General features: G+C 56.5%; 1 protein-coding gene across 1 annotated transcript; it reads right to left on the bottom strand.

Moving 5' to 3' along the window:
• Positions 1-261: 261 nt before the first annotated feature.
• On the bottom strand, positions 262-1974 carry LOC144727911 (uncharacterized). The gene is made up of 3 exons (XM_078607050.1): positions 1537-1974; positions 485-1071; positions 262-395 (listed from the first exon to the last, which is right to left on the bottom strand). The coding sequence occupies exons 2-3, from the start codon at positions 999-1001 to the stop codon at positions 262-264; spliced, it is 651 nt and encodes a 216-aa protein (XP_078463176.1). The 5' UTR covers positions 1002-1071; positions 1537-1974.
• Between the last annotated feature and the right edge of the window lie 13825 nt (positions 1975-15799).

The raw sequence follows: 15799 nt of genomic DNA, 5'->3' as shown, positions 1-15799 counted from the left end.
GGTGGCCGTCACCACGGCGCCTGTGCCAGGCCAGGTGCACTTGGCCTGGCACAGAGGAAACCACGTGAAGTGTCAAAGGCTCGCTGACAGGAGGTCTCGGGACAGACCCAGCAGGTTGCCATGGGTTGGCTGACCGAGATGACCGGTAGATGCACCACCAACTGCACCACCTGACCTCACACTAATGACACCGCCACCCCCCTCCCCTCCCCTTATATACTTGTAGCCCCGCCCACTGTCAGCTTGGCCACGCCCCTGCCATCAAGCTGGCCCCGCCTCCTGACCTTCGGCCCCGCCCCCCTGCGCTAGCGCGTCGCTCAGCGCCGCGATGTAGAGCAGCGCCACCTGCAGCGTCTCGTGCTTGGATAACTTCCGGCCGCACGAGCCCCCACCCCCTGATGGGGGGGAGGGGTGCGACGAAGCCCCGCCCCCACTGGCTCCGCCCCCACCCGCGCGGGGGACCACCCCCCTCAGCAGCTCGAACGCCTCGTTGAGACCGCGCATGCGTCGTCGCTCGCGCGCGTTGGCCGCCGCGCGCCGCTCGGGGCGCCCCGCCCCTCCGCCCCCGCGGGGGCTGTGAGCCCCGCCCCTCGGAAGCCCGCTCGCCCGAGGTCCTGAAGCTCCTCCACCTCCAGTCTCTCCTCCTCCACGGTGGGGCCCATTGTCTCCACCTTCACGGTGGGGCTCAGTGTCTCCTCCTCCACGGTGGTGCCTCTTGTCTGCACCTCCACGGTGGGGCTCAGTGTCTCCTCCGTGGTGGAGTCCAGTGTCTCCAACTCTACCACAGAGCCCAGTGGCCTCTCCATCACAGAACCCAATGTCTCCTCCTCCAAGGAGGAATCTCGTGTCCTCTCCTCCACAGTGGGGCCCATGGTTTCCGCCTCCATGGTGGAGACCATGGCCTTCTCCGTGGTGGGGCCCAATGTCTCCTCCTCCACCACAAAGCCCATTGTCTCCTCCTCCACCACAAAGCCCAATGGCTCCTCCACCGTCGGGCCCATTGTCTCCTCCTCTCTGGCGCTGCAAGGGAGGAGATCCACCTCTTCTCTTTCCCCTGGCGTCCTCTGATTCCTGAACACGCGGAGAGGTTATCAGAGATCATAATTAGGGAACGAATGGGGAGCCAGCCAATTGGTGATCGGCTATTCAGTGGTGAAATGATGATTCGTGGTGAGCTAATGAGCGCTCAGATGATAAGTATCTAGTTAATTAGTGCGCAGCTAATTGACGATCAAGATGATGTGTGTTGATATCAACAGTCATCTTCCCCGGTGCGTGGTTTCACGCGCCTCGCCAAACAATGCTTGACATTTGCAAACCGCATTTCATCCCTAGATCCCAATGCGTGATATGAGGTTTGTGGTGAGGGGGTCAGACGAGAGGCGCGGGTTTAGATGAGAGTTGTTGTGAAGGCTGAGGTGCCAGTTTAGTCGAGGTGAGGGGTGAGGCGAGACGCGTGGGTTGAGGTGAGATGAGAGGTGATCACCACCTCGACCCTTTTCGAGGCCCCCAGAGCCCTGAGATGCCCTCGCCTACCTCGTCCCCGTGTCCCGCGCTCCCCGGAGACTCCTCCTGGCTGGGTGAATCCCAGCTCCCTCCTGTCTCCCACGTCTCCTCCTCTCCTCCTCGGGACCACGCTTCCTCCTCTCCTCCTCGGCACCAGCTGTCAACTCCTGGCTTGATCCAGGTCTCGTCGAGACCCTGCAGCCAGAGGATTGGCCTTGCTAGCTCCATGGGCGATGATAAGATGGTGGTGATACTGGGAGGGGATGATGATGATGATAGTGGTGATGATGATATTGATGGGGAGTATGTGGTGATGGTAACTATGGTCCTGACGGTGTGGACGGTACTAAAACTACCGATAGTATTGATGGTGATGATTGTAGCGATGCTGCTGCTGATTTTCCTCGCTGATGTTGATGCTGCTGATGATGTTGCTGATGTTAATGTTGCTGATGATGTTGCTGATGATGCGCGTGCACGAAGGCGCGTGCATTGAGCAGCACGTGCCGCGCGCGCGCGTTTTAAGCGCGCGACCTCCGCAGGGGGGGGGCGGGGGGAGGAGGGGGTTTGGGGAGGGATGGAGGGGGGCGGAGGGAGTGGGGGGACCCCCTGCAGAGAAGGAGTGTGTGACACCTGTAAGATGGGTGCTTCAGCATTAGGGTGTGACCGCGTGTGTGTTTGTTATTATAATGCATGTGTGTGCGTGAGTATGTGTGCGGGGTGAGCGGTGGCGCAGTGGTTAGCGCTGCGCTAAGAACCCTGCAGAGGTCCGAGTTTGATTCCTACTCACGGCCAACAGTGAGAAATCATTGAACTGGGATTCCTCCCAGGACCAGTGCGGTGTGTAACCGATATCACCACTGGGGAGACAAAGACGACCAGGCATTGCTTTGGGCACACCATTTCCTCTTTTTAGGGGCGCCATGTCGACCCGTCGTATGAACCTTTTGCAGGCTACACGGGGGAGCTTTGTCTTTGTCTGTCTTGCACACAGGTGTGGAGCGAGAGGCGCGTGGCGGGCGCGTGCCAGGCCCCGCCCTGCCCGCGCGGCGCGCGCCACGCGCGTGCGTGCGTGTGTGTGTGTCTGTGTGCGTGTGTGTGTCTGTGTGTGTCTGTGTGTGTGTCTGTGTGTATGTCTCTGTGTATGTCTGTGTATGTGGTAGTGTAGCGGTTAGCGCGCTGCGCTATGAACCTGGCGACCCGGGTTCGATTCCCGCTCACGGCTAACACCAGTGACGATTATCTGAACCGGTCCTGGGCCTCCCCTAGGTCGACTCAGCCTTAAATGAGTACCTGGTGCGGTGTGTAAATATCGCCACTGGGGAGACAAAGGCGGTCGGGCGTGGTGCTGGCCACCCACCCCCTCGTGTACCGTTCCGGCCTTCATAGATGCTCGCTAACAGCACTTGCCCCTACAGTCTGTTAAGGCTATACGGGGGATCTTTATCTTTATCTTTGTTTGTCTGTGTCTGTGTGAGGAGCGGCAGTGTAGCGGTTAGCGCTACGCCACGCTACGAATCCGACGACCCGAGATCGATTCCCGCTCACGGTCAACAGCAGTGACGATTGTCTGAACCGGTCCTGGGCATCCCCTAGGTCTACTCAGCCTCAAATGAATACCTGGTGCGACGTGTAAAAACTTCGCCCACTAGGGAGACAAAAGTGGCAGGGCGTGATGCTGGCCACCCAACTTCTCGTGTGCCGTGCCGGCCTTCATAAGGGCTCGCTAACAGCACTTGGCCCAACAGTCTGTTAAAGGATATATCGGGGCATATTTGTTGATGTTTGTGTATAAGTGTGTATTCATCCCAGTATTATGTGGGTTAACCGACATGGATGACTGTCAGATACACATACAAATAACTTATTTCGCACCGTACGGAGCCAACCCTGCTCATCAGAGGTGCGGGAGGGAGAGTGCAGTCAGCACCACGCCCAGCCGCATTGGTTTTCACATCGCAGCAGGTAGTCATTTAAGGCTGAGTCGACCTGACGGAGAACCAGGAGCCTTCCAACACTGAATGCGAGTGCTTATATGCGCTACGATCCCGACGATTTTCTGAACCAGTCATGGGCCTCGCCTAGGTCACCTCAGCCTCAAATGTGTGAACATCGCCACTAGGGAAACAAAGGCGGCCGGGTGTGGTGTTGGCCACACAACCCCTCGTGTGCCGTGCCGGCCTTCATTGGCGCTCGTCAACAGCACTTCGCCCAAAAGTCTCTTGATGCTATACGGGTGATATTTGTATTTGTGTGTATCACGAACGCGGCGACCGCTCACGACCAATAACAAAAGTGGTACTGGAACCTCCTAATTTTATTCGGCGTGTGGAGTATCATGTATGTAGGCATGTTGCACTTATTTCGCGCCGCGCTAATCGGAGGTGCAGGGGAAGGACAACAAACTGAACACAAAAAGTAGTTCTACGAAAATTAGTTTGAAAATCAGGATGATTTAAAAGTGCAAAACTCCAGTGGCTTAAAAATATCGAAAGGAAGGGCGTTCCAGAAGCGCACCTACTTGCGACGATGCAGCAGTGACCACTTTGTTCGATGGCTAGCCGAAAAAAAAAAACCATTAGACAAAGGCGGCCGGGCATACGTGGGTGCTGCTACTCGCTAACAGCAAAAGCACTTGCCGCGACAGGCCGCGTGGGCTACACGGGGGACCTTTGTGTGCGTGCGCGCGCGCGCGCGTGCCTGTGCGTGTGCGCGCGCGCGGCGTGTTTACAGCGAGAACCGCGCAGAGTTCAGGGGTCAGGCTCCTGCTGACAGAGGCGTCCCGTGGGTGTTTGGGTTTGGGCTGGGCTCACGGCACCTCCGTGGCCATTATACCCCCCCCCAACACCGCTGACTATTACCGTGACCACTACCGTTGACTATGGCTGTTACGCGTCAACCCGTAAACCGAAATGATTAGTAACGAATAGAATTGTAAGTAAATGAATGTGCTTGATTGGAACGCGCGAACGGACAGACGGCACGGCGGCGTAAGTCACCGCGTGGCACGCGTATTTTCCCTCGTTTCTCAGTCGCAAGGTTGAGGGCGCAGCCCTGCAATGTCTCGCACGTGCCACTGCTGGCGGAAAGGGCCTCCACTAGACGCCGTTACAGGGGGATGGTATTCGGGCTATTCGTCCACGGTGGCCAGTACGTCGTGAAAGAGGAAGGCGGAGAGTCGCCCACACTTTACCCCACCACCACCACCGCCACCACCACCACCACCGCCACCACCACCACTACACACGACGCATCCTTCTGATCCTAGACTTCACTGTGGTGGGGGTTAGGGTGGAGAGGGAGGACTTGACCCCCCCCTCCATCCCCATCGCTTCAGCTACCGCGCCGGGAGATGGAGCTGAATCGGCGGCCTTTAGATCGCAAGTTCAGCGCTCATCACCACCAGTGGCAGCTGCCTCGGAACGATGAGAACCGAAATTAGAACCGACACAACAACAACAACAACAACAGCGCAGTGTCGAGTGCGTGTACAATTCCCCGCGTGGGTCCACTGCTGGATTAGGGCCCCGACTGTGGAGAGCGTGAGGCTTTTTCGCAACCTCACCACAACCTCACCACACACCACAAACATAGACACCTTCACCACCCTCACCACCATACACTCACCACCATACACTCACCCATACTTCACCCATCCAATACACATATCACTCATACTTCATCCCCACCGCGCCCACACTGCCTACACCACTAAGATTCCCCGTATAGCCTTCACAGACTGTTGGTGCAAGTGCTGTTCGCGAGCAGCACCGATGAAGGCCCGCACGGCACACGATGGGATGGGTGGCTGAGTCGACCTAGGGGAGGCCCAGGACCGGTTCAGATAATCGTCACAGGTGTTGGCCGTGAGCGATAATCGAACGCGGGTCGCCGGGTTCGTAGCGCAGCGCGCCAACCACTACACTACCGCTGCCAACACCACCTAAAAGACAAACATTTCCCGTATAGCCTTAGCGGACTGTTGGGGCAAGTGCAGTTAGCGAGCACCTACGAAGGCCGGCACGGCACAGGAGGAAGCGGATAGCGAACACCACGCCAGGCCGCCTTTGTTATCCCAATTTGCGATTTTTACACACCGCTGAGTCTACCTAGGGGAGGCCCAGGACCGGTTCAGATAATCGTCACAGGTGTTGGCCGTGAGCGGGAATCGAACTGGGGTCGTAGGTTAGCGCGCTAACCGCTGCCCTATACCGCTATTCACACCACCACCACCATCAACCACACTCACTCCCACCTTACCGTCGCCACGCTCTGCACCCACCCCTTGTCACACACCCCAATCCGCTCACGCACAACAACGCGCTCGCCCTCTCCCACACGCACCCTCACCACGAGGAGACATCTGCGCAGCGGGAGAGGCCACTCGTTGCATCCTCGCTACGATCCCGACAGTCTCGGCAGTTGCGACAGTCCATGCAGTCCGCGGGCCGCACCTGCGTATGAATAATGGAGTTCAGTTTTGCGAGTTTCTGTGCGCGGTGAAGGGGCCATTCATTATTCATGGAGACCGACTCAATTATGAATGAGTTGGTGGTGGGGAAACAAAGGCGGTCGGGAGCAGTCCCCTGGGGCTAAAACCTCTAAACCATCCCCACCCCCTCACTGCACCCCCCCTCCCAGATACAGGCAAGTCAGCATCATACCACACCATAACAAAGCATCACATCACGGATCACCCAAGCGCATAATACCACACCATAATACATCACCGCACAGCATCGTACCATCACACATCATCATAATCATACCACACCATCACGCACAACAGCGCACGCCCTCTCTCGCGCGCACCCTCACCACACATTCAGTTTTTCAGTTTCATTTATTATTTGGTATGGCCCTGTGAGCCATTCGGCTCTTGAATCGGGTGCAACCGCAACAAACGAAAAACAAAAACACGAACAAGAAAACATTTTAAAGTGACTACGCGCAAAAACAGAAAAATCCAGGAGAAAAAAACTGCAAAAAATCTTCCAGAAAAAAGGTACCGTACACCAACGCTGCGTACGGAAAAATCCCAGTGGGATGCAAATCGCAGCGGCAAAGCCACTCGTTGTATCATTGCTGCGATCCCGGCAGCCGAGGCATAGCCATCGCATCATTACACGGCACCCCATAGCACGGCCAATTACCACGAGACGTCTCATCGCAGAGACGGGGGGAGAGGAGCGGAGTGGCGAGGAGGGGAGGGAGAAGGAGGGGGAGGAGGCTAATGGACGGGTTCACCACGGACACTCCCCGGGGGGAGGGGGGGGGGTGTCTGGGTGAACGAGGAGGATTGAGGATGAGGTGGATGATGATGAGGGGTGAGGGGTACCTCCCCCCCACCACCACCACTACTCCTCCCCGTGCCCCCCCCCCCCCGGGGGGCTCTTCGCATAACTGCGCCCCGCCTCTGCCGCCTCTGCTCATGGCGACTCCGCTGCTGCTGCTGTTCTCGCTCCCGGCCCAATAATTAGCGCGCCCCCCTCCGCTATTAGTGCGGCCCCCGCCCTCGCGAATGGGGTGGTGGGGGGGGAGTTTAGTGGGGAGGGGGGGGTAAGGCTCTTTGGCACACACACACACGCAGGTACACACACGCAGACACACACACACGCAGGTACACACACGCAGGTACACACACGCAGGCACACACACGCACGCAGGTACACACACATGCACGCAGACACACACTCACAGGTACAGACACACGCAGGAACACACACACGCAGGCACACACGCACGCAGGTACACACACGTAGGTACACACACGCAGGCACACACATGCACGCAGACACACACTCGCAGGTACAGACACACGCAGGGACACACACACGCAGACACACACACACGCAGGTACACACACGCAGGTACACACACGCAGGCACACACACGCACGCAGGTACACACACATGCACGCAGACACACACTCGCAGGTACAGACACACGCAGGGACACACACACGCAGGTACACCCACGCAGGTACACCCACGCAGTCACACACACGCAGGCACACACACACACGCACGCAGGTACACACACATGCACACAGACACACACTCGCAGGTACAAACACACGCAGGAACACACACACGGAGGCACACACACTTGCACGCAGGTACACACGCAAGCAGGTACACACACGCACGCAGGTACACACGCAGGTACACACACACGTGTATAAAGACAAAAATCCCTCGTATAGCCTGTTAGCGAGCACTTATGAAGGCCAGCACGGCACACAAAGGGGTGGGTGGCGAGCACGACGCCCGGCCGTCTTTGTCTCCCGAGTGGCGATGTTTACATGCCGCACCAACTACTTATTTGAGGCTGAGTCGACCTAGAGAAGGCCCAGGATCGGTTCAGATAATCATCACTGGTGTTGGCCGTTAGCGGGAATTCAACCCGGGTCGCCGGGTACACACACAGACACACACACAGGTACATGGGCACACGCGCGAGTACGAACGCACGTGCACGCAAAAAGGGTACACGCAGGTATACATGTGTAGTGACTGTGATTGTCACTGTGTGGTGCCGGGCTTACGAAGGCACGGTGGATAATGTGCTGACATTATGTGTAGCCCGCTTATGGGGCGTAGTACCAGCCCTAGCGGGGCTTGGGTGAGTGCTGGTCAGCGTGGAGGCACCGCGAGCAGTGTGCGGTGCGGGCTCCCGGTGAGGGAGCGAGAGGGAGCGTCAGCCAGCCTGGGTTACGTTGGGGCATGATACGCTGGTTGATCTGCTGACACATGACCGGATGATAATGGAGGGGGGAGCACCAGTGGACGGGGGCCGCTGGATGGTCATGTGGTCTTAAAGAGCTATCAGGAGTCTTCGAGAAAGAGCTCGAGAGATCTGGAAGGTGGGCGGGGTGAGGGGCGGAGCCAGCCATAGCTCAGAGGGATATAACGGGGGCCCCGTGAGGAGCTTGGGGTTCTTCGTGTGCTGGTGTGAAGAAGATCCACGTCGGGGAGAAGAAGCCTCTAGCCACGTGGTCCGGGACCCAGCTTGTGGTCCGGGCTGGGATAGCGAATTGTGTCTAGTTCTGCCGTAGCGTGCTTAGATGGGCATTCGAGACCCGAGTGTAGATTGTGTGATGTTGTGTTAAAGTAGCATAATAAATAGTGTTGCTCCCAAGATAACGTCTGTGACTCAGTTGGACTCACTACAACCGGTGTCAGAAGTGGCCAACTTGCTAGACTGTAGCTAGTGGTAGACGAGTCATGTCTACGCGTCGCAGAGTTCGTGTACGTGTGTCGGACAATGAAGACGACGAGGAGTTGATTCCGCCCACAGCCACCGAGGAAGGAGCGAAGACGCTGCCCGTGGAGCAGGGTGCAGTCGGGGTGCGGAGCACCTCGCCTTCATTGGAGGAGCTCGTCAGGATTGCGCGCAGCCATCTCACTGACCTCCTCCAAGCGGCGTCCTCCATCCTCGTCGAGATGCGGTCCCTACCCTCGACGGCAAAGGAGATGGTGACTTGGCCGCCATTTCACAAAAGGCGGGAACGCCATCGCCGCTACTCGCACTCGTGGGCGCCATTTTGCCGCCGGCGGGGAGCACTGAGCCCGCCAAGCTTGAAGCCGGGACGTCCTCGTCGATTGACGTCCAGTCGCTCCGCCGTCGGCTACCCTTCATTAAGTAATTTGTTGCTGCCAGCGGCGATTGGGTGGCATTTAAGCGGCGATTTCTCACAAATGCCGACTTGGCGGGATGGTCGGAGGTGGACGCGCTGCAGGCACTGCCCGCCGCCCTCGACGATGATGTTTTGGTGGCGTTCCTCGCCATCCCGCTGTCCGAGAGGTCCACCCTCATGCAGGCGTTTGATCAGATGGCCGCTGTTTTCGAGCCTCCGCTGAACACCCGTCAGAAGTTCGCTGTGAAGTGGAAAGGGGAGGGTGAGTCGGCTCTCGCCTAGAGAAGTGCACTCTTGGCACTGGCGAAGGCCGCGTTCCCGAAAATGGATCACGATGGCCTTGACGCCTTGGTCCTCGAGAAGATGTTGGGATTCGCCAAGGATCTCCATACTGTGCTTCCCGCCAAGGACGGGGAAGTGTCTTCGCTCAAGATCGCCAGGTACATTCAGGCGCAGCAGAACCTGCAACGTGACAGGGTGTTGGTGGCGTGCTCCGCGTCTTTCGCGGAACCCAAGGCCCACGCAGACGAGGAGCCTGGTTCCGCGTGCTCGCTGCATCAACCAGATTAGTGGTCGGAGCTGGCTCATCGCGTGGTCGCAGCGACCGCGGGGTCGTCGGCCCTGAAGATTTGTATCGACCAGGGCTGTTTGGAATTGTCATCGGGACGGTGTATGGTATTTCTTCTGTCCTCGACCCGGATGTATTCTGCTCACGCTACGGTGCAAGCACTTGCATGCCGAACGGTGCAGATTCCGCCCGGCGCGCAAATGTTGGTGCCCCTTCGATTGCGTAAACTGCTCAATGCGCACACTGTGGGGGACGGTATTGTGTTGGGTCCCTCCAATAAGCTTAGTCGGGGGATGTTGCTCGTAGCAGCTCAGATGCTGGTTTCCCAGGACCAGGCACCATTTATTCAATTCCTTAATGCCGGGTCAGACACAACGGTTATTCAGAAAGGTTCTTTGATCGCTCATGCGTCTCCGGTGTGTCTGGAGGCGGATGTCGTGGGGAATGTCGGGGTCGGTGTTTGGTCTCGCGGACCTCCGCTTGCGGATGAGGCATGGATGGACAAGCTGTGCTCGGAATGTGGTGATTTATCCGCGGGTCAAATGGGGAAGCTGAGAGCGCTCCTGCGGGAGTTTTCAGACATTTTTTGCAAAAGTAAATTTGATATAGGTCGCACGTTTCTGTTGAGCCACCATATTGACAAGGGAAATGCCGCCCCCATTCGGCAGAATCATTACCTCCTGAGTCTGGCCAAAAAGGAACACGTTCGTGCGTTGGTAGATTAAATGTTGGCCGCAGATATCAATTTGCCCTTCTTTTTGATGTATGGGAGAGAGTATGCTCCTCCCATCGATGTCTGATTACAGGCCGCGCCCGCCCCGAAGGTGTCCAAAATTTCTGACTCGATTTGGATCACGATCGGAAAATTTTACGAGGCGCGGGAAGCCGCCAGTATTAACTCTCAGGCTAGGCAGCTGGCCAACGAGCGGCTCAAAGGTGCCCGTGTTTCCCTGTGCGATTGGTCGCTGGGGGACAAGTGGTCTAAAAGAGCTCTCGGGAGCCTTCGAGAAAGAGCTCGAGAGATCTGGAAGGTGGGCGGGGCGAAGGGTGGAGCCAGCCCCAGCCCAGGGGGATATAACGGGGCCCCGTAAGGAGCTCAGGGTTCTTCGTGTGCTGGTGTGAAGAAGATCCACGTCGGGGAGAAGAAGCCTCTAGCCACGTGGTCCAGGACCCAGCTTGTGGTCCGGACCGGGATAGCAAACCGTGTCTAGTTCTGCCATAGCGTGGTTATATGGGCATTCGAGACCCGAGTGTAGATTGTGTAATGTTGTGTTAAAGTTGCGTAATAAATAGTGTTGCTCCCAAGATAACGTCTGTGACTCAGTTGGACTCACTGCAACTGGTGCAGAAGTGACCAACTTGCTAGACTGTAGCTAGCGTTAGACGAGTCATGTCTACGCGCCGCAGAGTTCGTGTACGTGTGTCGGACAACGAAGACGACGAGTAGTTGATTCCGCCCACAGCCACCGAGGAAGGAGCGAAGACGCTGCCCGTGGAGCAGGGTGACTCAGTTGGACTCACTACACGTGGACAGACAGGTTTATATACAAAGATCCCCGTATAGCCTGAAAAGACTGTTGCGGCAAGTGCTGCTAGCGAGTACCTATGAAGGCCGGAACGTCGCGGCCTATCAGGGAGTGGCGTAATCCAGCAACTACGCCCCGGCCACCTTTGTCTCCTCAGTGCTGATGTTTTATACACACCACACCAGGTACTCATTTGAGGCCGAATCGACCGAGGGGAAACTTAAAACCGTTTTAGATATTCGCTCCCACTGTTATTGGTCCCGCAAGCGGGAATCGAACTCGGGTCGACGGGTTAGTAGCGTAGTGCGGCACGAACTGCTGCGCCACGGCTCCCCCCCACACACACACGTACAGACAAAGACACACACACACGCGTACAGACAAAGACACACACACACACACGCGTGCGTCTGTGCGTGAGCCTACCACACATTCCGGGTCTCTCTCTCTCCGACAATGAGCAAATCAAGAGCCACACAGAGAGGAAGGGAACGTTAGCGAGTGACATGAATAGTGCGAGGGGAGACAAAGGCTGGCTCATGAACACACTCACACTCTCACAACACTCACACACTCACCACTGTCACACGCACACGTACACCTAACACACACACTCGCAAAATGTTTTATTTAGTTTGGCCTTAACAGACTTTTAGCGATGTCTACACACCGCACCAGGTACTCATTTGAGGCTGAGTCGACCTAGGGGAGGCCCAGGACCGGTTCAGATAATCGTCACCGGTGTTGGCCGTGAGCGGGAATCGAACTCGGGTAGCCGGGTTCATAGCGCAGCGTAGCGCTAACCGCTACACTACCGCTCCCCACACACAATCTCACACACACTCACACATAAACAGCACTCTAACACACACAGACACGCACACAGACACACTCACACACAGACAAAACAAAAGGGCCGTCTATAAATGACGTCACGCACCTGGGGGGGGGGGTCCGACATTTGTGACGCCGTGTGACGAGGGGGGGGGGTTAAAAATCGTCCAAAATCGCGTGACGTCATTTATGGACGGCCCCAAAGACAAAAATCCCCCCATATAGCCTGAACAGACTGTTGGACAAGTGCTGTTAGCAAGCGCCGTTGAAGGCTGGCAAGGCACACGAGGAGATTGCTGGCGAGTAGCACAGCCGGCCGCCTTTGTCTCACCAGTGGCTCATTTGAGGCTGAGTCCACCTAGGGGAGGCCCAGGATCGATTCAGAATAATCGTCACCGGTGTTGACCGTAAACAGGAATCGAACTCGAGTCGCCAGGTTCGTAGCACAGCGCGCTGACAAACACATTCACACATAGACAGTACTCGCACATACACTCTCACACAAACGTGACACACACAGCATCCATACACAGTGAGTAAGATAGTGTGTGTGAGTGCGTGGTGTGTATGAGCGTGCGCCGCGGTAGAGAGATGTTAACAACCTCGCCTGGTATATAGGAGTTCGTGGGTTCGATTCCGACCATAACGCCCGTATATTTGGAGTGTGCATGTTCTCACCGGATCCTCCGGGTTTTAGATTGTTTGGCTGTTAGACACTTCCACGTGTTAAGCCACTTCATTGAGCTATCATTTCTGAAAAAGAGCTCAGTGGGCCTTACCTGGTTAAAAAAAAGGTTCATAGTGTGTATGTGAGTGATGTCGTGATAAGGTTTTAGATGCTGTGAGTGGTGGTGGCTTATGCCCCCACCGAGGATGAAGATCAGTGGAGGGATGCAGGCAAGGCTGATGAGTCGGATGCCTTCTATGACCTCCTGTCCCAGGTGCCGGCTAAAGTGGCCCCTCAGGATAAAGTCATCTTGTTGGGTGACTTTAATGCCCGAGTAGGTCATGACGCAGGCACTTGGGCCGGAATGATTGGAAGGCGTTGGCCAGATCAGCTTAATAACAATGGAAGGAGGCTGCTGGACTTCTGTGCAGCCCATGGGTTGTAATCACCAACACGCTGTTCTGGCATCGGCACATCCGCATAACATCTTGGGTGCACGCCGGGTCCAAGCAAGAACATATTTTGGACTACAAAGTGACACCAGAACTCATCTGCCCACTGACCATCGGCTAGTCATCTGTAAGATGTGCCTGCATTCCATTGTGGTGGTGGGCGTCCACCTCGGACCCCATTCAAACCAGAAATAGTCTGGTCTCGGCTCGCTGATGAAGGTTGCAAGCGAGAATTTGATCATCGCTTGCAGCTGGTGTTGGCATCACCCCCCCCCCTCCTCATGAAGCCAAGGGGCAATGGGTAAAGTTCAGGACTGTGGCTCATGCAGCTGCTATGGCTGCATTGGGTACGCGTTCCAGACCTCCCCAGAGAACCTGGCTGACAAGAAGTGTTCCGGCTAGCTGAGACAAAACGACAGGCCCACTACCACTGTCTGCACCATCCCACAATGGAGAATGAAGAGGCTTGCCACAGCCTTCGCTCAGAGGTTTGGAAAGCTGTGCAGCGCTGAAAGGATGAGTGGTGGGATGAAAACTGCCTCAGTTTAGATAACATCATTGGGGCAATATGAGGCTGACCCTGCTAGGTATGAAGTAGCCACCCCATGTGAGTGGCTGGCTGAGGTGCCATCTCATGAGAAAGAACAAAGAGGAATCCGGTACCTGAGACCAGGCACAGCGCCGGGTCGAGATAACATCCCGAGCGAACGTCTAGGGTTGCGTTTGTGTGCAGGCTGCCATATGTGACATCAACACAGCCGTCTGGTCCACCAAGCCGGGTTGCGCAGAATTGGAAGGATGCCCTGGTGGTCCCCTTTATGAGAGAGATAAGAAAAGGGACCGAACTCTTTGCAACAACTACCTGGGAATCACTCTCCTGGAACGGATTATTCAACATCGCATTGCCAGGTATGCTGAGTATACGCTCGTTAAGCCCCAAAATTAACCGGTGACGAACTCCCCCGAGGTCGACTCCCTGGTGTGATGTGTAAACATCGCCACTGGTAAGACAAAGGCGGCCGGCCGTGGTGCGTACCAGCCACCCCCTCTTGTGCCGTGCCGGCCTTCAAAGGTGCTTGCTAACAGCACTTACTCCAACAGTCTGTTCGGGCTACACGAGGGGTCTTTGTCCTTGTTTTTGTCTGTTTTTCTGTGCGTGTCTCTGTGTGTGAGGGAGACGGTTAGTACTGGGCCTCCCCTAGATCGACTTAGCCTCAAACGAGTACCTGGTGCGCTGTGTAAACGTCGCCACTGGGGAGACAAAGGCAGTCGGGCGTGGTGATGGCCACCCACCCCCTCGTGGGCCGTGCCGGCATCTTCATAGGTGATCTCTAAAGCACTTGCCACACACAGCCTGTCAGAGGCTACACGGGGGATCTTTGTCTTTGTCTTGTAAGAGAGACGCGGATCAGTGGGGTGTGACTGCTGCCTCCGCTGTCTCCCCTCGCGTGCAATCCCCGGGATTAGGGAGCGAGGGGAGTGAGAGGGGAGAGGGAGGGGAGAGGGTAGTGAGAGAGATGAGAGAGATAGGAGAGAGAGGGGAGAGCGACGGGAGAGATTGGAGAGAGAGAGAGAGAGACGCGATCGAGGCGAGCGAGAGGGGAGAGAATCTGCACGTGCGCACATATTTGTCACGTGCGCCCAGGTGTGTACTCACGTGAGCGCACGCGCGCTCATGCGTGTCTCCTGTATGTGCATGTCACGTACATGGTCAATCAGTCACAAGGAACTCGCTGATCTTGACAAATCGATCCCTTAGCCACGTCGCGCCAGGAGGACACGAGCGCCCCCTGCTGGCACCTGGGCTCGATTCCCGACTCGGGCACATTTCTGTGTGGAGTTTGTGCCCCCCACCCCCCCCCCCCTGTTTTGCAGAGTGAGCGTGTGAGTGGACAAAGTCCTATAATCGGTGAGCACCTCCGGCAGGTGAGGCTGCGTTGGCTGGAACACGTAGCCCGCATGTCCAGCCACTCCATGCCCAAGCAGCTTTTGTTCGGCCAGATAAAGGGGGCTAAACGGGCACGTCACGGGCCGGAGTAGAGGTGGAATGATGGGGTGCAGGAGGATGTGCAGCTGAGTGGACTTGCCAATGACCGGTACCAGCGGTGTCAAGATCGGCCTCTGTGGAGGAGAGTCGGGAAGGCCGCTACTGGGCAGTTGGGAGGCAGTCGCCCTCCAAACAACAGCGGAGGGCGGAGGAGCAACGCTCACAACAACGAATAGGGAGCACAGTTCGTGCATCTGCCACTTATCTCAGTCAACCCATGGCATATTTATCTATCCCGTGACCTGTCAGCGAGCCTTCGACAATTCACATGGCCTCAAAGTGCACTTAGCCTGACACAGTGCGCTGTGGTGACATCACCGCTACTTCGTGGCAAGCAGCACCAGTGGAATTGCTATCGGCCAAATCACATCCCCACATGGTGACCTAAAATTCCCTGCAAATCTCTCAACTGGGATTCCACATCAGAAGCAGCAGCAGCAACATTGCCACTGATACTGTGATAAACCCGACAGGACCCTCCTGATCACGAGTCCCGAGACTCAAGTGAGGCTTTACTGGGTGAACGAGCAGAATGAAAATCATAAAAATTATAATCCGTG

Source organism: Lampetra planeri, chromosome 27 (assembly GCF_965212315.1).
Source record: "Lampetra planeri chromosome 27, kcLamPlan1.2.h2, whole genome shotgun sequence".
Taxonomy (NCBI): domain Eukaryota; kingdom Metazoa; phylum Chordata; class Hyperoartia; order Petromyzontiformes; family Petromyzontidae; genus Lampetra; species Lampetra planeri.
This window is presented reverse-complemented; position numbering and strand designations above follow the sequence as displayed.

Coding starts and splice junctions, on each gene's coding strand:
- LOC144727911 (XM_078607050.1), bottom strand. CDS start 1,001: ATGGGCCCGACGGTGGAGGAGCCATTGGGCTTTGTGGTGGAGGAGGAG. Junction 396..484: donor ATGCGCGGTCTCAACGAGGC/GTTCGAGCTGCT, acceptor CCCCCCCATCAG/GGGGTGGGGGCTCGTGCGGC.